At 38.6% G+C, this 23,534-nt stretch overlaps 1 protein-coding gene across 1 annotated transcript; it reads right to left on the bottom strand.

Annotated features, from left to right (window-relative positions):
- Positions 1–5,030: 5,030 nt before the first annotated feature.
- LOC133831233 (splicing factor Cactin) lies at positions 5,031–9,580 on the bottom strand. The gene is made up of 13 exons (XM_062261444.1): positions 9,205–9,580; positions 9,011–9,102; positions 8,594–8,693; positions 8,113–8,184; positions 7,904–7,966; positions 7,655–7,795; positions 7,165–7,260; positions 6,621–6,905; positions 6,380–6,533; positions 6,158–6,297; positions 5,886–6,062; positions 5,529–5,795; positions 5,031–5,435 (listed from the first exon to the last, which is right to left on the bottom strand). Exons 1-13 carry the CDS (start codon positions 9,547–9,549, stop codon positions 5,316–5,318), a joined length of 2,052 nt encoding a protein of 683 aa, XP_062117428.1. The 5' UTR covers positions 9,550–9,580; the 3' UTR covers positions 5,031–5,315.
- Positions 9,581–23,534: the final 13,954 nt, after the last annotated feature.

Raw genomic sequence — 23,534 nt, 5'->3', positions numbered from 1 at the left:
CTCTCACACAACCAAAGTGTAGAGAAGTGGGGATCACCAACTTGAACAAGGTTCAAAACCTTTGTCCAAAAGCTTATTTCCCCATATTCTCTAAGCACTAAGGGATCTCTCTATGAAATAGCTCTCTGGAATTATCAAGCCTCTATGGTGTATTTTCCAGTCAAGTGCTTTGTGGATGGAAAATGGTGTATCTTACAAGTGAGCATTAGGCTCCTATTTATAGAGTTTTGAGACACCCTTTGAATTTCAAATTCTACCAACCCACATGGTTGTTACTAATGATTAATTGGATGTTTATGGAATTAAAATAGAGATTTGGGAGTTACTTGGCTGTTGGAAACGTTCAAAATTGGATAAAACCAAAGTTTGGAAAATGTTGTTAGCCGCTCAGGCCGCGGCCTACGATGTTTTCTGCCTCTTGGGCCGTGGCCTGAAAAACATAGGCAGCGGCCTAAGTCGTTTTTTCAGCAACCAATTTTCCAAATTTTCCAAAACGTTCCAGATTCATTCCCACTTGATTTTGTAACTTCCATACACATTATGGGAGTTAAAATCACATCTCTAACAGTCATATCTCTTATGGCTTTTGATAAATTCAAATCAAAATGTATAATATCAAATCTACACATTATTGGGTAATATTTGAGAGTTACAAGTTTGTTTTTTTGTAACTCCAAAATATGTCACATTTGCCACACACATGTGTCCAATTTTTGTGACTCAATAATATGTTACAAGGTGTGAAAAATCACATTATCTCACATTATTTAATCTAACATTATATTATTTAAAATAATATAACACTTATCAACCCCCATATTCCTCCATATACGTCGACAAAACCCTTCAAGATTAGCCAATGGAGGATTCACCCCTAGAACATAACAAACTAGAGAGGGATTCCAGTAATTCACCTCCTCTGTGATATCCTCCATATCAATTTTAATAATCTCAGGCATATGTTGCTCCAAACCATTAATTTCTCCTAGAGTATTTGGCAAATTCTGGGAACAACTACCGTAATCACACGAGCCAGGATTGGAAGGAGATATAGGGTTAGACGGAGCCTTACCACTAAGTTGAGCTTCTCTCTGTTTCAACAAGGGAGAGAACTGAATCCTGATCTGGGACCTTCGTTGCAAATCAGAAGGAGATTTTCCGTCTGCCACCTTCGCTATTGCACTCCCGTCAACAGTCTGTATGGGTTCTTCATCATCTGAGAAGGTGATCGGCTCCACTCCAAGTAAATCCACCATCGATTTTACTTTTCGCGGCACCTCTGATGAAGTAGGACCACGTTTAGGTCTACCTCGCTTTTTCTTGATCTTTGATCCTCCTGCCATGGCACCAGCACTAAGCAGAGAGAGAAACGAAGAAGAAGAAAAATTTCGGAATCTTATATTTATTATTTAATATTTAATTCCATATTAATCATAATTGAAACACTTCTGATTTAAGATATTATTTTTTAAGCATGTTCTCATCTATCATTCTTGTATTTAGATGGTTTCTTGGCTTGCTCTCATGTTATCCAACTTTTAGCTTTTTATTTATTTCAAATAGTTAATAGATGAATGTCAAATAGCTTCGTCTTCTTTAATAAAGAAAAAGAAGTCAAACATTTTTTTTCTTCAAATAGTGAAAATGACAACTATAACTAAAAACAAAAACAAAAAATGGAATAAACATTGATGATTATAGATTCCAGACTTTCAAAGATGATAAAGGGTGAAAAGTAATGAGATGGGGAATCAAGTTTCTAGCCAAAAAAAAAAAAAAAAACGATAGTGAATTAGAGGGTGTTTGGCACCTTAACTAAAATACTGTTTTTTGTTTTTAAAAGCTAAAATCAGTTTTTTGAAAACAAGTTGGAGTGTTCGTCATTGTTTTCAGAAAACAATTTTTAAAAACAAAGTTACAAAAAACATAAAATTTTGAGAACAACAAAAAGTTGTTTTCTATTGTTCTCAAATTTTATTTACTAACTTTCTCACTTCTTATTTTTCATCGTTTTTTCTTTCAAATTATTTTATCTCATTATTTATTACAAACTTTTAAAATATTTTTCTCTTTGCAAATATATTTGTTAATTTTTTATTTAAGATTTTAAAAAAATAAAACTAAAAAAAAATATTTTCAAAAAACATTAACCAAACACCTCTTGTTTTTTGAAAACTACAAAAACTGTTTTCTGTTCTCATTTCTGAGAACAAAATTTTGAAAACAAAAAACAGAAAACAATGCCAAACAGGCCCTTAGTTTCTGAAAAATTAAAATAAGTGAGCTGCCTCCTGATTGGGTGTTTATTAGGGGGTATTATAATTTTATTTTATTTATTATTTTTTTTGGAGACGGGATTAGAAATCTTTTTGTTTTCTTTCTTTTGTTTAAATATATTTTCGTTTCGGATTTTAGGGTTTAATTTTTTATTTAAGATATTCAAGAATAATTGAAATAAAATGCACAAAATAACTTGAATTAAAATGTAATAATCATAATTAAAAAAAATTATAACTTTTATTTAATAAGGGAAATTTCAAGGTATATGCTTTATAATATAGTGAATTTTTTTAAAATGTCAACATAAGTTACTATTCCAAATATATGACAGTTCTAATTTTTTGGACAAAAATACCTGTAGCATTCAAATACTCCCTCTCTTTCTCCGTCCAAACTCTCTTTCTCTAATGTCTCTCATTTTCTCACTCTCACTCTCTCTCTCTCATTCTAATATTGTAGATCTCGAAAAAAAACCAAAATTTGAAATAAAAAAATCATCAGAAACAAACATTTGAGTAAAAGAAAAATATAAATCTCCAAAGTTTTCGTTAAATTTCGATGTAGAGCATCGAAAAGCATCGCTTTTTGCAAAAAACAAGTTTCATGATTGTATCGCAAAAGCATTGAAACATCATCGATTTTACATCGAAAAAGCATCGTTTTGGCCAAAAATCAAATTTTCATGACTGCATTGCAAAAATATCGAAATTGCATCGAAAATCATCGTTTTGGCCAAAAATCAAGTTTTATGATTGCATCGCAAGAACATTGAATCACCATCGATTTTGCATCGAAAAAGCATCGTTTTGGCAACAAAAAAAAAATCAAGTTTTCATGATTGCATCGCAAGAGCATTGAAATACCATCGGAAACGATGGTGTTTCGATATTTTTGCGATGCAATCATGAAAATTTGATTTTTTTTGCCAAAACGATGGTGTTTCGATGCTCTTGCGATGCAATCATGAAACTTGATTTTTGGCAAAAACGATGTTTTTTCGATGCAAAGTCGATGGTGTTTCGATGCTTTTGCGATGTAATCATGAAATTTTGATTTTTGTCCAAAATCGATGATGTTTCGATGCAAAATTTATGATATTTCGATGTTTTTGCGACGCAATCATGAAAACTTATTTTTTGGCTAAAACTATGCTTTTTCAATACAAAATCGATGTTTTTTCTATGCAAAATCGATGGTGTTTCTATGCAAAATCGATGGTGTTTCTATGCTTTTGCGATGCAATCATGAAAACTTGATTTTTGGCCAAAACGATACTTTTTCGATGCTTTTCAGTGAAATTTAACGAAAATTTTGGAGGTTCATATAGTTTCACTCAAATGTCTGTTTCAGATTTTTTTTTTTTTTTAATTTTGGTATTTTTTTTTTAGATCTTCAAGATTAAAATGAGAAAGAGAGAGAGTTCGGACTGAGAGAGAGATAAAATGTTTAAATGCCAGAAGTATTTTTGTCCAAAATATAATAAGAGGCACATTAGTGAAAGAAATCTTTTATGTTGGCATATAAAACAAAATCACTATATTAGTATGCATAGAACATGAAATTTTCCTAAATATAATGTTTTTTTTTCTTTTTTGGAAAGACCGATTGCCTCTTTAAATTAGAAATTCTTTCTTAGAACGCTTACATTAGATTTTGAAAATAGTCAAAAGAGCCTTCCATCAGATACAATTTTTTAGATATTACTATCGTGTCTTCTCGGCATTCATAGATTAATATATATCCATTAAATGTTTTTTTTTCCAAATAATCTCTCTTTCCCTGCTTATCTCTTCATATTTATTAAATTTAGTGACAACTATTTAGTAGAAATAGGATATGATATTGTGTGCTTATTAATATGTTTTATGCACGTATATGATCATTTGTATTTGCTAATTAAGCTATTTTGATTATGTATAATGCTTTCACATTATATTATAGAGAAAGGACAGAGAGTAAAACATACAAGTTTCTGTACTCTGATCTGTAAGTTGAAATTTAACTTAATAATAGTTAAAGAAAACCAACAAACGTCAAGTGCGGAGACTTCGTTTCACAAATGCAACCCAATATTATTAGGAATTTTATATAAACTTAAAATTAAATAAAATTTTCATAACCACTTACTTAATCTACAATTGTTGTAGTTCATTTTAAATGAAGTTAGAGAATAATAGGTTGAATCTATTTTTCCATTCATCACCTCATCGATGCTGCATGGACACAAGTACATTAAGAAATAAGATTATTAACTTTGTTGAGTACAAGCAGGTTAAGCATTTACTTTTTCAAACTTTATAAATAAATAAATAAAAACTTACCAAGTAGTCAGTTCTGTAAATTTATTAAATTTATTTTTTTTAGAATTCAACATAGTTAGTTTTGTAAATATTATTAAATTTAATTTATAAATTTCTGATTACCGATTTACTTTATGATTCTTTTTTGTAACTAAACATGTAGTTAATTTTGTGTATTTTATCCAATTTTATGAATAAATTTCTAGTTACTGATTTACAATATGATTCTGCTTACTATTTGCTTTGCTGTGTTTTATTAAAGCCAAGGGGAATTAACAAAGAAATCTGCAATCCCTCTCCTAATTATGGCGATGGAGCCTCTGCATTGATTATTAAACAAAGATAAGTAAAATATATTAATGGAAAATAAAAGTTGTCATATACCTAACATATAAAATCTTACATCAATTCAAAACTGGTTGACTTCATAGTAGCCTACTCAATTATCTGTTAATCATAATTTTAAAAGATGTCTTCTATATATGGTTCCATTTGTTGTACAAAAAAATAGACAAGGTACGAATAAGTTTGAGAATAAACAGCTACCGTTTGTTAGTATACAACAACAGAAAGTATTCTTCACTAAAATAACTAAAGAATAATTTTGGTCAGATAATTTAACAGGTAAGAGTATTATTATTCACAAAATTGGATCACATAAAAGAGAACCTGTCTACAAAATTCGCCGAGGATGGCTTCAAAGTCGTCACCATTGTGACATAACAAAGCCACCTTTCACCTTCTGTATCGGTATCGTTTGAAGTTGAAGTAGACGTGCAGAATTCCACGTTCAAATGTGCACTTAAATCCTTTCTTGTGAGAATATTCCCATTCCTTGTTAACAATCCGGAAAGCCTGACAAAGATTTACCAGTATTAACTACCTCGATCTTGAAGAAAGATCAGTAAATTACAAAAATAAAAAGCCTATTGGAATGAGAAAACTTACAATATCTTCATAAGGTGGTCCAGCATGGAAGCGAATAATGCAAGTCTCACTGTTGTTCCCATCCTTCTCGATAGTGTAGTTAGGAGCCTTTGTCTTGTCAACAAGGTCTGGGTAGAATATGTTGAATTTGTATCCTTGTACAATCTTTGGAGGAGGGTTATCATGATCGTAGTGAGTTTGATTATATTTGTTCCATTCATATCCAGTATGAACTCTGTTGAAGTATTTCGGCTTTCTTGGTCGGTACTTATCATGCCACCAGTACACCTGCATCATATGACAAGCAAAGCTTGATTTATAAAGGTACTTCAAGAAGAATAAAAAAACATAGAGGAATAGAATGGACTCATTTTCTACCTGTGAATCAAGGTTCACCTCTGCACCAGTGCCGAAGACAGCATCACCTTCCTCCATACTTCCCATGGCTTTCATGGCCTTCATCTCAAAATTCTCTTCTGGTGGAGCTGGTTTTGAAGCAATGGCCTCTTGAATCCTCCTTTGCTGATCTTCTCTCACAGCAATACGCTTCCGTTCCTATTGATGATACCAAAAAACTCAAGTGGTTACACAAATGTTGATTTAATTACATGCTTGCTAGTAAAACCAAAATGCACTTTGATGTAAAATACCAGTATAGCCCTGTCCACTTCAGGATCAATCACTTCCTCAGTTTCATCACCGTGAAATAACTCTGGAGAAAATGATCCAGCATCATCTTCAGTCTCATGGGTTTCTTCTGGTATGGGCTCTGGAGAATATGCTTGATAACCTTCATGGTTAAGAAAAAAGAAAATTAACTAACTGTTACAGATACAACAAAGTCAAACTGACAACCAAAAAGAGAGGGTTACCATCCAAATTCACATGAATATCATCGTCACTTTCTTTCTCCTCTTCAGAATTCAAACTCTCAGCAGCCTCCAACTTTTCTTCGTCATCTGCTGGGTGCTCAAGGCGTAGCAAATGTTGGCGCAACATTTTAGCATGAATTTCCTTCAAACAAGCCTGCATTTGTACCAATCCAGCAGTGAGGACAAACACAGTAGCTTCCTATTTCAAGAAACTAAATATAATGAAAAATTTAGTAAATACCTTGGCCTTGTATACGTGAAGCCTTTTTAGAACAGCCTCCCAATACTCAACCACTTTAGCAGTGCCAGAACGCATCTCTGACTCGATATGAGACTGTAACGCCTCCAGTTCACCATAACTCTTTTTTTCCAATTGGTTTCTCACATCTAACTCAATGCTAGAATGCAGACCCCTGTCTTCTGCAAGCAGCTCAGGAGGAGGCTCCTCCCCACGCACTCTAGCTCGATCGAGTGCATCTCTCTTCCTAGCTTCTGTTAGCTCCCAATCACAAACGACAAGAAGTGCCTGTTGAATTGCACTTATCAGGACAAGTCAAAATTAAGATGCAATTAATCTAGAGGAAAGTTTTTGGCCAACATCTTTGCTAGTAGTACATATTTAAAAAAAAAAAAAAAGTTTTACATGATCATATCAAGCGTATGTAATCATAAAAATTGTATTGCAGCTCAAAAAGACATCAAACTACTATGCAACTAGAACAGAAAGTATGCACACATAATAAAACTCAGAATATGATTGTAAGGAGGAAAAGTGAAAGTAATACCTCCCAATACTCTATATGTGTTGGTGTCGTCCTGTCCAAATCCAGATGCATTTTGATGTCATCACGAAGCTCTTCCATGTCTTTTACTGTCAAGCCCTGCATAATTGTATTTCAAAATGTGCCTGTTTATTTTAAAAAATAATGAAATCTCATAATTTAACTTACAAATGAATTTATTTAATCAAATAACAGATTGAAAATAAAATTACTAAGAATTGGGTACCGAACAAACTGAAGTTCACTTATTGAATGGGATAACTCAATATTAATAGAACTTTGAAACATAATCATGTTCACTTCATTGTAAGAAAACCTGCTAATATTCATGAAGGATTGAATATCTCTTTAAGCCTCTGACTTTTTTTAAAAAATAAATATACTAATTTATGTTCTATCTCCCATTGTAATGATTAAGCTCCTAAAATGAGAAACCTTCACAAACCGAAATTAAAAAAAAAAAAAAGATAACATATTAACAAGAAACATCTACCTTGAAAACCAAATATGGCTCGCGTAAATCTATATCAGTATCATCTGAGCCATTGAGATGCTTGGACAAAATATCAATAGGCTTTATACGACCTTCACGCAATCTAATCTGAGACCTGATTTTGCTTTGATCAAAATGGAACTGTATAATGAACAAATAAATTCATAAGTTAACAATCTTGTAACAAGAAAACGAAGGCTTTCTCTAATGATAAAGGGTGGGAATTTTCATAGCAAACCAGTACCATACCTCTTCTTCTTTCTTTTCCCAATCCTGGAATTCAGCCCGAGCACGTTCTCTGGCCAACAATGCCTGTATAAAAAAATGCAGTATGTAAAACAAATTGAAAAAAATCAAGGAAAGAAAAACAATTCCCAGTGGAAGAGACACCATAATGCCTTCATCAACATAATCAAAGCAGGAAAAATAAATAAATATACATGTGGCAGAAAACTCACCATTTCTTCCTCGTGTTGTGCTTTTTCAAGTGCCCTTTCTTCTCTTCTCTTTTTCACCTTCTCTACATCCGCCTGCATTTCGTTTCAACATTAAAATTAATCCAAAAATTGCAATAAGTATAATGCCAACATAAACAACGTAACAAATACAAGAGTAAGGAACCACTTGTATTTGGAACAGAGATAGTGAACATATAATGAGTAACAATATTTACTTGGGGCAAAATAACTGCACTAGCTTAGCTCAAAATTCATTAGATATTTGTATGATAAAGCCACAACAAATATATCATTCATATTTATTTTGCTTCCAAAAATGTCAAATGTCTCCAAACTAGGTTACAAAATAATGACTTCCAGCCATCAACCTTGAACATGATGGTTGAACTTGAAACTATAAAACAAATGAACCATGACCACACCCCACAAGAAAAATTGAAAGTGACAAACAAGCAGAGAAGCACTGTTAAAGTATACATACCATCCTTTCTCTCTGTTTCTTTTTTGCGGCTTTGAGCGAAAATTCATCAAGGGGCACTCCTTGATGAACGTCCTTCTCAATCTTCTTTCGCCAAACGAATCTGTAGAGATTAGGCATTACAAATTAAATACTAAGCCACACAATTTTGCCAATAGTTTCAGGTTGGAATTACAAAAGAAAATAGCAAAGCAAAGTAAAATCCAAAGCCAAAAAAAAAAAAAGGTTATTAGGTTAGGAGGACAATGCTCATTATTAAGGTTGGAATCACTAACGGAACAAAAAAGCAAACTCAAATCCAATGCCCAAACGGAAAAGTTAATTAGGTTAGGAACACAGTGCTCATTGAGATAGTAATTGCTAATGGAAAATAAACTCAAATTCAATAACCAAAGCGATAAACTTTAATTAGAAACTCACTGTTCATTAAGGTTGGAATCACCGAAAGGGTTCGAATCATTCGAATAAACAGAAACCGTATGTGATTTCAACTGCTTCGCCACTTTCATTGCCTATCATGAAATGAATAAACAAACAATCAATAAATGCCTACAGATAACCCAATTATTTCATTAAAAAAAAGAAAGAAAACCCTAGAAACCCAATTCCCAAACCTTTCTCTGCGCCTTCTTAGCCAAATACTCGGCAATTTCTTCGTCCGTAATTGCCCTCGAAGACTTCTTCTTCCTCTTGCGGCCACGGCCATCGCTCTCCTCGCTATCGGAAGAGTCGTCGGAATCCTTCCCGCGCGACAAGCTCCTGTTGCGGCTCCGACGGCTGCTTTTACCGCGACTATCACTCTCCCGGCGCTGAGTTCTCACCGGAGACGATTCGCGGGTGTCAGAATCGTCGGAGAGAGAGTAGACTTCGGAATCTGAGTCGTCAGATCTTCTGCTCCGTCTTCGAGACTTGGATGAACCTTCCTTCCTACTCTTACTGCTTCGGCCATGAGACCCCATTCTCCTGAATTTCTGCGGTGTCTTGATTGTAGTCGGCTTGTTGTATATTTTTTATTTTAACTTTCTTTAGGGGTGTTTAAGTAAATAAGTTTTAGAAGTGTTCTATAAAATAAATAATTTAATACAAGAATGTAGTTTTCTTAAAATATTGTAAAGTTATTAAAAATATTGAGAAATTCTACAAAAGTTGCACCACTTTTGCCACTACCGCTAAGGTGATAATATTTTTGGCACAAAGATAAATTATAACTCAAACTTTTTTATAAGATGATGTACTCTATAGTTATAGTAGGCATCCTACCAATTTTTGAGAAATTTTAAATAATTGCCGAAAAATAGAGTTGAAAATAATAAGTTGCACGCAGATAAAAAAAACAGACACTAGTGCTACTGGCGGTTTGAATTATATTTTTTGCATCGTAAATTATTCAGAATTTCTAAAAAACTGGTAGGATGTTTATTGTAACTATAATGTGCACCATCATATAAAAAAATTTGATTATAATTTCTCTACGTGCTAAAAACATAATATAATTTGTACACCATCATATGCAGTATACATTTTATAGGTAAAATATAAAGTAATTTTATAGTGGGAACACCACTTTCGCTCTATCGGTAGGGGTGTCTTAAAAATTGTAACCTAATTTTTTTTATATGACATTGTATATTGTAGTTATATTGAACTTTTTATTAGTTTTCATACAATTCTAAATAATTTATGGTATTAAAAACAAAGTTCAAACAATCAATTACACACATTCTTGATTTTTTTATATGTGTGCAATTGACTATTTTGAACCATGTTTTTGGCATTGTAAATTATTTAGAATTTTGTGAAAACTGATGGGATGTCTAATATAACTATAATGTACACCCTCATATAAAAAAAAAATAGGTTACAATTTCTCCACATATCGAAAATAAAGATGTCCTTACTGGTAGAGGCAAAAAAAAATTATATGTTTAGTTTAGAAGAAAGAAAAATATATTTGGCAACTAAATTGGTATTTTATTTAGTGTAAGTACTTATTTGGTACCCTGTAATTTGAAATCGTACATATTTGGTACCTTAAACTCAAATTTGATCAATAAACTTTTGTCAATATGACCAAATTGCGCTCAATTATATGGGTTTCAAATTCAAATTTAATTACTTAATTACATATAATATGTTGGCGCGGTTTTTCGCCAACAATGTATTAAGAAATGATAAAGGCAGATTAGTGCTTAATGGTAAACCGTAATAAAAAATAAACAAAATTCACTCAAGAACCCAGAACTTTTACGTGGTTCAGTGGTTAAAATCCACCTAGTCCACGAGTCAATATTATTGTTATTTTGCTCTCTATTTTGGCAGAGTTTCGGTATTACAGAATTATTCTCTCTTTCCTGTCCAATATTCCCAGCATTTATAGGGGAATTCCATGGACAGGTTTGGGTAACCGCGTGAGTCAATCACGCATTTACATAATGTCTACATTCAATACAAATAATTTCCGTTTATATTGGGATATGATTTGATCACAAAGTAAATATGTCATGTTATCTTGGATAACAAATATGACAGCCTGGTCATGAATAAGAGTATAAGCAAATCCCGAATATTTGGGAATCCTTTAGTATGCAGTATGCGTTATATCTGAATCACCCGAGCTGCGTATCTTCCACGGGCTTGTATTCTGACAGTTATTCGACCCCAAGCTAATGCTTTGATGACTTATCTTATTCGTAGTTCGTGGTAAAGTCAGAACGCCTAACACCAGGTCTGACCATTGCGAACCTCGAGCTGTCCGTATAGATAATAATCAGATATTCTTCTTGACTACTTTTCCACGTAATTATCTGCCAATTGTACCCGAGCTGAGTGAATGAACTCGTGCTAAGATTAGAGTACAACATTTTCCCCTCAAGCTCCTGCTCGTGTATAACGTCATTGTTTTTTGACTACACAGTAGGGGCTTTTAAACTTCTACTACATAAAACCATGTCTGCCTACTACTCGAGTACTGGACACGTGGTGTACTGCAATTGGTGTCTGTTCGGGTTTTGAGGACTGCAATAATTGTCTTGTCAACTTTTTGCCGTCATTTGGTCTATTTAATCTTAGCCCTTGGATCTTGAGCTAACCCAATTGGGTGGCCCAAAATAATTTCTATAATTTACGTATAAATAGGATGACCAAATTTCAAACCTCACCACCTTTGCATTTAAAAATTTCCCTTTTCTGAACTTCCAAGCTTCCCTTCTTCCCCAGAATCCCCAAAGTTGTTCATCGTGCCTAGACATTCAGAAGCTTTCTAGGAGCTTCCCATTGTCGAGTCTACTCCCTTTGTAAGTATCTCAACCATTGGTTTGAAATTTTTTTCCTTTTTTTTATCCAATGAAATTTCTGTTCTTAACCATGTTCGTCCACAGCACTCATTGTAGTTACCATTAGGCTATTTCTAAATGTTCATAGGGAATAGGTTTCGATTTAGGTTCAATGGGTGAGTCCAAACATGTTTTATAAATAAGACGTTCATAAAACTGGGGAAATTTATGGGTAAATCTGGGTAACCCTAATGGTGAATTGGTTTAAAGAATACCCATTCGGGGTAAAGAAACTGAAGGGTCTCTAGGTTTAAAACCAGATAGCTTAGGGGTTACGTTTTCCTGGGTGGTTTTGCACTAAACCGCTTCCCACGGAAAGTAGTGGTATGACATTTCTGACACACGGATCCCTAAATAGCAGGGGACTGTTAAGAAATCGAGGTGTGTAGCTTTGGGTATCGCGTGGCACCACACGATGGGTTTCGGCTAACTTTAGCTCGTATAACAAAGAAACTGAAGGGTCTCTAGGTTTAAAGCCAGATTGCTTAGAGGTTACGTTTTCTTGGGTGGTTTTGCATTAAACCGCTTCCCAAGGAAAGTAGTGGTATGACATTTCTGACACACGGATCCCTAAATATCAGGGGACTGTTAAGAAATCGAGGTGCGTAGCTTTGGGTATCGCGTGGCACCACGCGATGGGTTCGGCTAACTTTAGCTCGTATAACAAAAATAACCCATTTCGTCCGTACTGTTGCGACATAGTTATAGATCATCTTAGGTCGCCTACTAACTAGGCCGCTTTTTCGTCAGGCGGTCTGATGGCCCCCCCAAAGAAGAAATCTGCAAGCTCATCTACCCAATGCAAAGACAAAGGGAAGTAGGTCGTCCCTAACTCTCCTATTCTACATTTCGGTCCGGTAGTGGAGAAAGAAATTCCCGCGACCCCAATGCGTTCTTCGAGGCCGAGCACATCATCTCAAAAATCATGACTCAAGGGAAGGTGAATAAAATCCTACTGAGTCATAACATCGAGATGGGAGCTGGTGGTCTTCTAGCCCGACCTACGTTCGAAGGGGACTGGAGTTGTGCCCCTTTCCAAGATGACTACACAACTTGGAGTGATGAGTACCTGAAGGCTGGTGCTTTCCTTCCCTTGGACCAGTACTTCGTAGATTTCCTAAACTACGTAAAACTGTCTCCTTTCCAGCTCCCCCCAAATTCATATAGACTTTTGGCGAGGCTGAAATATCTGTTCTCGAGACATGAGTGGGAGGTCCCCACCCCGGCAGACATATTATACTTCTTCTGCCTCAAGGCAAGCCCTAACTAGAGGGGTCGCGGTGACGGGTTCTACTACCTCACGCGGTTTCCAAACTCCGCCTCTGTCATTGAGCTCCCTAGCCATCCAAACGACTTTAAAGATTTATTCTTTATGTCGAATGGCTTTAGGAATTGCAAACAGCGTTACTTCAACCGACCTCGTAAGTCTTCCATCTTTGTAAATCTAGCTCGGGAACTTTTATTTCTTTTACTTAAAATATTTTTCTTGTACACGTCCTGATTGAATTTGCTTTTCATGCAACCATATTCGCCAAGACGGGAAAATCCGCGACCCTCGAGGGTCAGTATGAGAAATTGTCCAGATTTCCCCCCAGTGAAAAGGACTATCGCCAGGTCATGAATGACGTCACGATGTTGGCCTGTAAGTTGATCGGCGAGGGTCAAACACTGGCCCTGAGGACTCAGGCTCCTCTTCCGGTGATCCCCAAGCTTCCCTCCTCTCAAGAGGCCTTGCCAGCCACCAAGGACACCGAGGAGGAAGAGGACGGGGTGCCTCTCATGCGAAAAAGGTGGGTCCCCAAAGCAGACCAGAGACCTGATCTTGGCCGAGTTGCTTCTGGGGCAGTAGTCGACCCCTCCGGGCAAGGTAGCCCATACCTTTTTAGGGAATTAAATCGGGATGCTGCTAGCTTTAGGTCGATTCGTTTCAACCCCAACCAACTAGTTAGTTGCCACCCCACCGATCTGGACCTAAACATAACTCTCCTCTATTCCGTGGACCATTTGGTGGTGCGCTAAGACCATAGCTACCCCAAAGGCACCATTTTTGTTGATAATACACTGCACTTTAGGTCGTCTATTTTCGAAGAATATGGAACCAACCTTAGGACTTGGCCCTCTCTGCTCTAAGGGGCATTTGCTCTTGGAGTTAGGCAGTATGTAGACAAATCTATCCGTGAGGAGGGACCTGAACCCCCTAGGATTTTAGAGATTGTACCCCTAGATTCCCCATCCTCTCCATTACTCCCAGAGCCGAAGGTCACAATGCTTAGCCCGGCTCATACACCCAAGCTGGTGATTATAGATTCCTCCCCTAGCCCAGAGGGTAGGATCTTTGTAATGCCCTGGCTACCCCAAAACAGTTACGGTGAACGGTGGACCGGAAATTTGACTCACTACCTGAGTCCTTTGGTCAAAAACGTGCTCTAAGTGTAATTAACAGGTTAAGGCATAAAACCCATAAAAAGGAAATGGAGATTTCATCACAAACTGCTCTGCAGAGCTAAACAAAACGTTTACAAGCTGTTCTCAGTACAAAATGGTCACAACTGTTGTAAAGTTACAATCCCGCCGACCTAAGCGGCAAAAATAGGGTAAACCCCCTAGTTCCTCTGAGAACACCTTGACCGTGGTGGTCAAGCGGCTGCATATGTACACACCACCACATCAGCTCTCCACTCAAGGCTAGGTGAGCTTCTCTTTCCCTTTACCTGCACCACATAGCACCCATGAGCCAAGGCCCAGCAAGAAAACATAACACTTTATATAAACATTATCAAGTGATTATCATTATAATCACACTGAGCATAAAGCTTTCAAACAAATGAGTAAACATCACACGAGGTCCTGATAAACCACACTGAGTGACTGACAAGCAAGTCACTAATTCAAATGGAAGAGTGGCTGATAGGTAAGCCACTAGCCTTCAACAGGCTCTGGTAAACCGTACTGAGTGACTGCCGTGCATGTCACTAATTCAGGTGGGAGAGTGGCTGCTAAGTAAGCCACTAGCCTCCAAGCTCTTATTTCATTCATCGACCCTCGAGGTCGGTCTGGCATTAATGCTCTTTGAGTCATTCAATGCTGATAATCGATTAGATCAGATCTTATTGGCTTGCGTGACACACGCTAAGGCCGTCCTGACTAATGAGTCAGCTCAACGTGATCAGTGCCCAATACCACTGCCGAACCTGACTAATAAGTCAGTACCATGTACAAGTGAGCAACATATGCTAAACATTCCATATTCAGTCCATGTCCATATTTACACAATCAATATGCTTCATGAATATCCATGCATGTCACACTTGGGGTGCAGCTTTCTTACCTCTGGTTCGAGCAAGAACGAATAAAAGAACAACCCTGAGAACGATCACCCTTTTGGTCCTTTATTGGTAACCTGGTCATAACCAATTGTGGGATTCCATCAATAAAATGAACAATAAAAGATTCCCAAACCAAAACCTAACCTCCGGGACATCAAACACTACTCAACCGGGTAGTAGGTTCAACCCCGAGGCCTTAGGCTTGAATCCCCATGCTAAAAACACTATTTTGGCAAAAATGCCCTGTTGGGCCGCGACCCGCCCTAGCTGCACCGCGGCGCGCCTCCAAACAGAGGCGGCCACACTCCTGACAGGCACCATGGGCCGTGGCTCGCCTATGCCAGGCCGCGGCTCATTATGCCTAACAGCCCAGAAATCAGCACGCACCAGAAATTTCCCTGCGTCTTTCCCTCTCAAACCAGTCCTTCAAACCAACTTTAAACCTCTTCCAAACACCCATTTAAACCTCCAAACATCTCCCAAAACTCTCCCTCATCATAACCCAAGTAAAACACCACAAAAACTCCCTTTAATTCCAACTTTCCACACCTAAATCTAGAGCTGAAAACTTAAAACGAAAACATGGTATAACCAGAAAAATAATGGATAAAACTCACCTCAAATTCAAAACCAAACCCTTTCCAACAGCTGAACCAAGTTTACAACCTTAGCTCCTTGATCTCCTAGCTTAATTCCACCCTTTGGGCTCAAAACTTCAAAGAAGGAAAGAGAGAAATGAATGCACGGGAAAAATGATGGAAACCCTCTGTTTTTGCTCTGTTTTGTACGGTTCTACAACCATCTAAACATCACATATAACCCAGCCAAATGACCAATATACCCCTAGGTCTTTTAAAGCTTCTAAAACCACTTCAAGGGTAATTTTGGCACTTTCCACCTATACCGTTAATCATAATTAACACTTCCCAATTCCCGCTAATCTCAATATCCTCAAACCTCAATATTTCACATCCCGTTACCCTTTAATACCCGGTAACACTCTAATCATTAAAACACCCCGAGACTCACCCCGAGCCCCGAGCTTAAGCCCGTTATGACCAAACCGTTATTCAACATTCCTTGATTGTCTCATACCAAATGGCTCGAACAAACCCACATCATAATGTGGTCTCAAATTATATCACCGACATGCGAACAAATAATTAATTTACCCTCAACGGGCCAAATTACCATCACACCCCTGTGGATAGAAATATGGACTCACATGCATGCATTTCACATCATATCTTAATATAATCAACATATACATGCATTTAATCAATTAATAACACAATTAAGCAAGTACGGCCCTCCCGGCCTACTATTCATGCCGTTAAACACATCGGAGGATTTGGGGCCTTACAATCTTTATCTCCTATTTCTTTATATATGGTTTTGACAATTTTTGTGAACTAATCCCCTTTGTTCTTTATAGGTGAAGAAATGGAACAAGCAGGAGCTCCCGACCTAAGGACTGCTTTTCAGGCTAAAAAGCCTGGAGTGGGCCCCGTTGTGAAGAGGCCCAGGGTGGCGAAGAAGACCACCCCTACAACGGGGAATACTTCAAAATCCCCTGCTAAGGGTAAGGACACGAGCTCAGCTCAGGAGCCAGCTCCGGTGGCTAATGTAGTTACTGAGCAACTTCCTCCTCCCCCCTCTCGACACATGCCTCCACCTCCCCAAGTTATTCAAGTTGAGGCTACCCCCATCGTCCGAATACCGGTAGAAACACAGGACCTGGAAAAGATCCCCGAGGCCTTTCAAGGTATAGCATATGAGACGGTGACTCATATGGTGGGCCACGGGTACAAAGCCAGTACAAGGGACCTGAGGGCTACTGAGGAGCGCAGCCCGGAGGATGTTCTTGAATTTTCCATGGGGATGAACCTCATAGTGAGTTCTTCCATAACTATTTTTTTTTCTCTTCTTTTTTTAATATGTTTTTCCTCTTTTTTTTTTATATATCTCTGAGCTTGTCTTGTTATTCTGTAGTCTGTCCTGGCCCAATACCAGAGCATAGCTCGTGCCAAGGCCAGAAATATAGAAGTCCGAGCTGAGTTGGCTACTACCAAGGCCGCTTTGAAGACTGCTCAAGAAAATGAGCAGGTTGCAAAGGCTGCTCTTATCTCTTCCCAAGAAAATGAGCAGGCCACAAAGATCGCATTATTTGCCTACCAAACTCAGACTGCAGAAGCAAACCACTGAGCTGAACAGCTTCAGGTCGAGATAGTTGAGCTCAAAGTGAAACTACTCGAGGCCGAAGTTAAAGCTAAGGAGGAAAAGGCGGCGCCATTATCAAACATGGAGGAGATGCTATACCACTGCTAGGCCTTCAACCAGGATGGGAACTTCTCCTTCATGGAACCCGGGCTGTGAGATCCATACCTTGCTAAGTTCAAAGCCCGACTTCTGCAAGAACCCTCGGAGACAGGTGAGGCCTCCGGTGTGGTGGAGGGAGATGGTGAGGAAGTTACCTCGGTGGGGCGAGCTGACGGAGCCCAATGATCTCATTTATAATTTTCTTTGTAATTGTTTGTCTTTTGGTATTAAACAATTTCCTTCAGGCTTAGTTTGAGGTTTTTTTTTCTTCGATGTGACAATATATTTATTTGTCTTATTTTAATATATGTCTAACTTTTGATCAATTCGTCTTTCCTTTATTAACTTCTCATGCTTATGAATCCTTAGACTCTTGTTCATTCGAGATTTTAGGAATCGACTTTTAGATCGAGATAGATCTTATTGAACTTGGTTATATCCAAGTTTTTGTTTGCTTATTTATATCATACCTGTTAAGAATCAGGCCTCGAACCTGGTTATATCCAGGGTTTTTAATGATTTAAACTTAGTTCAAGATTTAAAAAGTCGTTGAATAATCAATTTTCCCAAATTTCTAAGTTTTTGACTTAGTTATATTGAGGGTTTTTTATGATTTAAACTTATTTCACGCCAGGTTTATTGAAAACTCGAGCTTTAAAAAGTCGTTGAATAATCAATTTTTCCAAGCTTCTAATTTTTTTTAATCCTATCCAAGCAGGCTTAATTTTGCCAACTTCGGTTATGTGCCCTCCAAGTAACCAGAATGTATAAACTTTCTTAGTTTCTTTTACAAATACGAGAACACGAGCTTGCAATAACAGCACTAAGAAATAGTTATTTAACAATCCATCTATTATTTAATAAAAACGACTTTTATAAATAAGCCTTACATTGATGGTGGTACTATTGATAATATTTTTTCAAATGCAGAGCATTCCAGGTCTGTGGGACTACTTCCCCATTCAATCGAGCTATCTTGAAAGTTCCTTCATGCAAAACTTCTACGACCTGGTATGGTCCCTCCTAGTTTGGGCCCAATACACCATCCTTGGGGTCTTTGTTTCCCAAAAAGACCATTCGGAGAACTAGGTCGCCCAATCCAAGTCTGCACCCCTTAACTTTAGAATTGAAATTGAGAGTGATTTTTTGTTGATAATGGGTGAGCTGTAACTGCGACTCCTCTCATTTTTCTTCAATCAAATCGAGAGATGTGTTAAGTAGCCCATCATTCTGTTCTTGATTAAATGTCATTTTCCTGTGAGTAGCTATCATGGTTTCGATTGGAAGTACGACCTCGCTTCCAAAAGTTAAGGTAAAGGAGTATGCCCTGTCGAGGTCCTGTGAGAAGTTCGGTAGGCCCAAAGTACTTGCCAGAACTGTTCGGGCCATAATTCTTTGGCTTCGTCTAACCTCTTCTTCAGGCTTGCCTTAAGGGTTTTGTTTACAACCTCGACCTGCCCGTTGGCTTGTGGATATGCTACTGACGAGAAACTCTTCGTGATGCCATATTTTTCACAGAAGTTAGTGAAGAGATTGCTATCGAACTGTGTCCCATTGTCTGACATGATCTTTTTAGGAAGCCCAAAATGACATATAATATTCTTTACCACGAAGTCCACGACTCTTTTTAAAGTGATGGTTGCCAGAGGCTCGGCTTCTACCCACTTCGTGAAGTGTCGATCGCCACCACCACGTAACGAAATCCCCCTTTTCCCATAGGTAGGGAGCCTATTAGGTCGATTCCCCATACTGCAAATGGCCATAGGGATTAAATCATCGCTAGCTCGATCGTAGCAGCTCGGCAACCATGGCGTAACACTGGCATTTGTCGCACTTCTGAACATACGAGATCGAGTCTTTTGTTAAAGTTGGCCAAAAATAGCCCTGCCTCAGTATCTTCATTGCCAGGTTTTGGCCCCAGCATGATCTCCACAAAAGCCTTCGTGTATTTCTTGTAAAATGGTTTTGGCTTCCTCGGGTAGAACGCATTGTAGGAGAGGCAACGAATGACCACGCTGATATAAGGTTCCACGTACTATTACGTACCGTGGAGCTTGATAAAGTATTTTTCTCACGTCTTTTCTGTCGTCAGGTAACTTTCTAGTTGCAAGGTATTCCATTATGGGAGTTATTCAGTCAGCCTTATGTCGATCATTTCGACCTCTATCACTTCTCCTGTCATGCTCGGGCTCTCCAAGAACTCCACTGGCACCACATTCAATGTCTCAGCCTCTTTTGTGGTAACAAGCCGTGCCAAAGCATCAACATTAGAATTCTGCTCGCAGGGGATCTGTTCAACAGAGCTGTACTCAAATTCTGATAGTTCTCCCTTTACCTTAGCTAGGTAGGTCGCCATCTTGGTACCTCGGGCTTAATACTCTCCCAATACCTGATTTACCATGAGTTGGGAATTGCTATAGCATGGGATGGCTTTCACCTTGAGTTCTCTTTCTACCCTTAGTCCTGCTCATAAGGCCTCATATTCGGCTTCATTGTTGGATGCCTAAAATTTGAACCTCAAAGATGTATGAAATCGATGCCCTTCTGGTGAAATTAAGATCATCTCATCTCCTGATCCGTTCTCGTTTGACGATCCGTCAATGAAGATTTTCCATAATTCCTACACCGGCTCCCTCAAGAGCTCCTCTTGAAAACCGGTGCATTTAGCCATGAAATCGGCAAGGGCTTGACTTTTAATTGAGGTTCATGGCATGTACAATATCTTGAACTAGCTAAGTTCAATGGCCCATTTTAAAAGGTGTCCCGACGTTTTAGATTTTTTCAAAACCTGCCTTAAAGGTTGGTGGGTCAAGACGTTGATTGAATGGGACTGGAAATATGGTCGGAGTTTTCTGTAAGCCAATATCAGACAGAATGCCAGCTTCTCTATCAATGGATATCGTGACTCGGCTCCGAGAAGTCTCTTGCTTACATAATAAACTGGTTTCTAAGCACGATCTTCTTCTTGTTTTAACAAGGCGCTGACTGCATCCTCTGTCATGGCCAAATAAAGGCACATAGATTCTCTAGACATAGGTTTAGATAATATGGGGGGATCGGCCAGATGCGTTTTTAGGTCATGGAATGCCTGTTCAAACTCCTCAGTCCACTCAAATTTTTTGTTTCCTCTGAGCAAGTTGTAGAATGGCAGACACTTGTCAGTGGATTTTGAAATGAAATGATTCAAAGTCGCCACCCTTCCAGTTAGACTTTGAACTTCTTTACACGACCTGGGTGAGGGCATTTCTAACAACGATCTGATTTTCTCAGGATTCGCCTCGATCCCCCTTGTGTTGACTATGAACCCCAGGAATTTTCCAGATGCCACTCCAAAAGTTCATTTCTGGGGATTCAGCTTCATGTCATACCTCCTTAGTATTCCAAAACAGTCTTCTAAATCAGACACATGGTTGTTGGCAGCTTTTGATTTGACAAGCATGTCATCGACATACACTTCCATACTTTTCTCGATCTGACTAGCGAACATCTTGTTGACCAAGCGTTGATTTGTAGCCCTGGCATTCTTCAGCCCGAAGGGTATAACTTTATAATAGTATACGTTATGTTCAGTCATGAAGCTAGTATGTTTCTGGTCTGCAAGATTCATCGCGATCTGGTTCTATCAAGAATACGCATCCATGAAGAACATGAGCTCGTGACCTGCCGTGGCATCTACCAACTGATCAATCATTGGCAGTGGGAAACAATCATTGGGACAAGCTTTATTTAGATCGCAGAAGTTGATACAGGTACTCCACTTCCCGTTTGGCTTCGAGACCAGCACGGGATTGGCGACCCAGATAAGATATTTTGCCTCCCGGATAAACTCGCATTTTAATAATCAAACTACTTCTTCCTCAATGGCATCAGCTTGAATCGTTCCCAAACGTCTCCGTTTTTTAGATTTTGCAGGCACATTCTTGTCCAAATTTAAGGTGTGCGTGATTACATTTGGACTTATTCCCACCATATCTTCATGTGACCAAGAGAAAATGTCCAGGTTTTCCTGTAAGAAATCAACCAGCTCCTTCTTCCTTTATCGTCAAGATTCTTCCCAATCTTTACGACTCTTGAAGCATCTTTGGGGTCGATGTTTACTTCCTCAATCTCTTCTATGGCATGGAGTTCTAATCTGTCTTCGCCTACTCGCGGGTCAATGTCATCGCGTTGGGCGACGTCACCATCCTCTTTTTGTTGAGGTTCTTCTATCCTGCGAGTAACTTCTACTTCCTGGGACTCCTCAGCTTCGTCATTTATGACCATCGCTTGTTGCCCAAGTTGTGATTTTACCTTCATAGAAATGATGTAGCATTCCCTCGCAGCGAGCTAATCACCTCTGACGGTGCATATTCTCACAGTTGAGGGGAATTTCATTGCTAGGTGGCGGGTAGAGGTTATGGCTTCAAACGCCATCACTGCAGGTCTGCCCAAAATCGCATTGTATGCAGCCGGACAATCAATTACCACAAACTCAAGTAACTTGGAAACAGTTTGCGAGTCTTCTCCCAATGTCACCACCAAGTCATTGAGGTCGCCTTCAAATCAAATATAGACAACCCCATTTTTTCCAGGGTGGACCTGAAAAGTAGATTCACAGAACTTCCGTTATCCACTAGTGTTCTTCGGACCCTCCAGTTGGCGAGTTGAGCGGTTATGACGAACGGATCGTTATGTGGGAATTGGACGTGGCTAGCATCCTCTTATGTGAAAATGATTGGTTGCTTTTCCAATCGCTGTTGTTTCGATAACCGTTGTTCAGGGACAAACTCCACCCCGTTATGGGACTTCAGTTCGTTAATGTATCTCTTCTAGGCCCCGCTGCTCGTGCCTGCCAAATGAGGTCCTCCCGAAATGGTGGTTATATCTCCCCTACTATCGAGGGTGGGTCGACCTGATTTGCTTGAGCTCCAGGTTGGTTATTTGGAGCTTCTGGAACAGGCAGCAAGGTCTAACCAACGGGCTGACTTAGATTCACCTGATTTTGGGCGTACTAGGCCAAAGATCCCGCCCTAATGAGGGTTTCAATCTCATCCTTCAGTTGTTGGAAATCATCAGTGTTATGACCGATGTCATTGTGGAATCAGCAAAACTTTGACGAATCTCTCTTCGCCCTCTGGTTCTTTATCGGTTCTGGCTTCTTCCATGGAAGGCGATTAGAATTTTCCAGGAATATGTGCTCCCTAGTGTCCAGTAGGTAGGTATAAGTAGCGTAAACATGTTTGAACTTCTCCACAGACTTATTTTTCTTTGTCCTATTATGGTCGCCCTCGGCATTTCCCTTCATTTTGTTATTATTCTGGGTAACAGTTTGAGCCGTAGCTGCAACATCTGTTACTGCTCCAATGGGTTGAACATGGGTCTGGCTGGTTCTAAGCTCAAGCCTCCTCTAGGTTAATCCATTCTTGAGCTCGGGCCAAGAATTTTTCCACACCCTTAACTCGTTTCCTTTTTAGTTCCTGCCACAAGTCGCTCGCGATGAGGATTCCTGTCCTCATTGCCATTAGCTTAGAGTTGTCATCAGCATCCCTAGCTCGTGCAACTACATTGGCAAATCTACTTAGATATGCTTTCAACGTCTCGCTAGGTTGCTACTTTACATTGGCCAATGAATCAGTATCAACCCGAGCTGCCTGTGAAGCTCGAAATGCTTTTTTGAAATCAGAAGAAAACTTCTTCCACAAGCTTATGGAATGCCTCTTGTATTGCTTAAACCATTGTCTGGCTGGCCCGACTAGGGTTGCAGGGAATAAAGTACACCTTAGATCGAGCCCGACATTGTGAGCCATCATCATGGTGTTAAACATTCCAAGGTGATCTGCCGGATCTCTATCTCCATCAAATTTTGACAGGTGTGGCATTCTAAAGCCTAGCGGATATGTGGCCGCCGCAATATTTGGAGCGAAAGGCTCGAGCTCCTCATCCTAGTCGCAATCGTCTCTTTCTTTTCCAGATAGAAGCCTCTTCATT

Source organism: Humulus lupulus, chromosome 4, assembly GCF_963169125.1.
Source record: "Humulus lupulus chromosome 4, drHumLupu1.1, whole genome shotgun sequence".
Taxonomy (NCBI): Eukaryota; Viridiplantae; Streptophyta; class Magnoliopsida; order Rosales; family Cannabaceae; genus Humulus; species Humulus lupulus.
The sequence above is the reverse complement of the archived record's forward strand: the minus strand, read 5'-3'. Positions and strand labels throughout refer to the sequence as shown.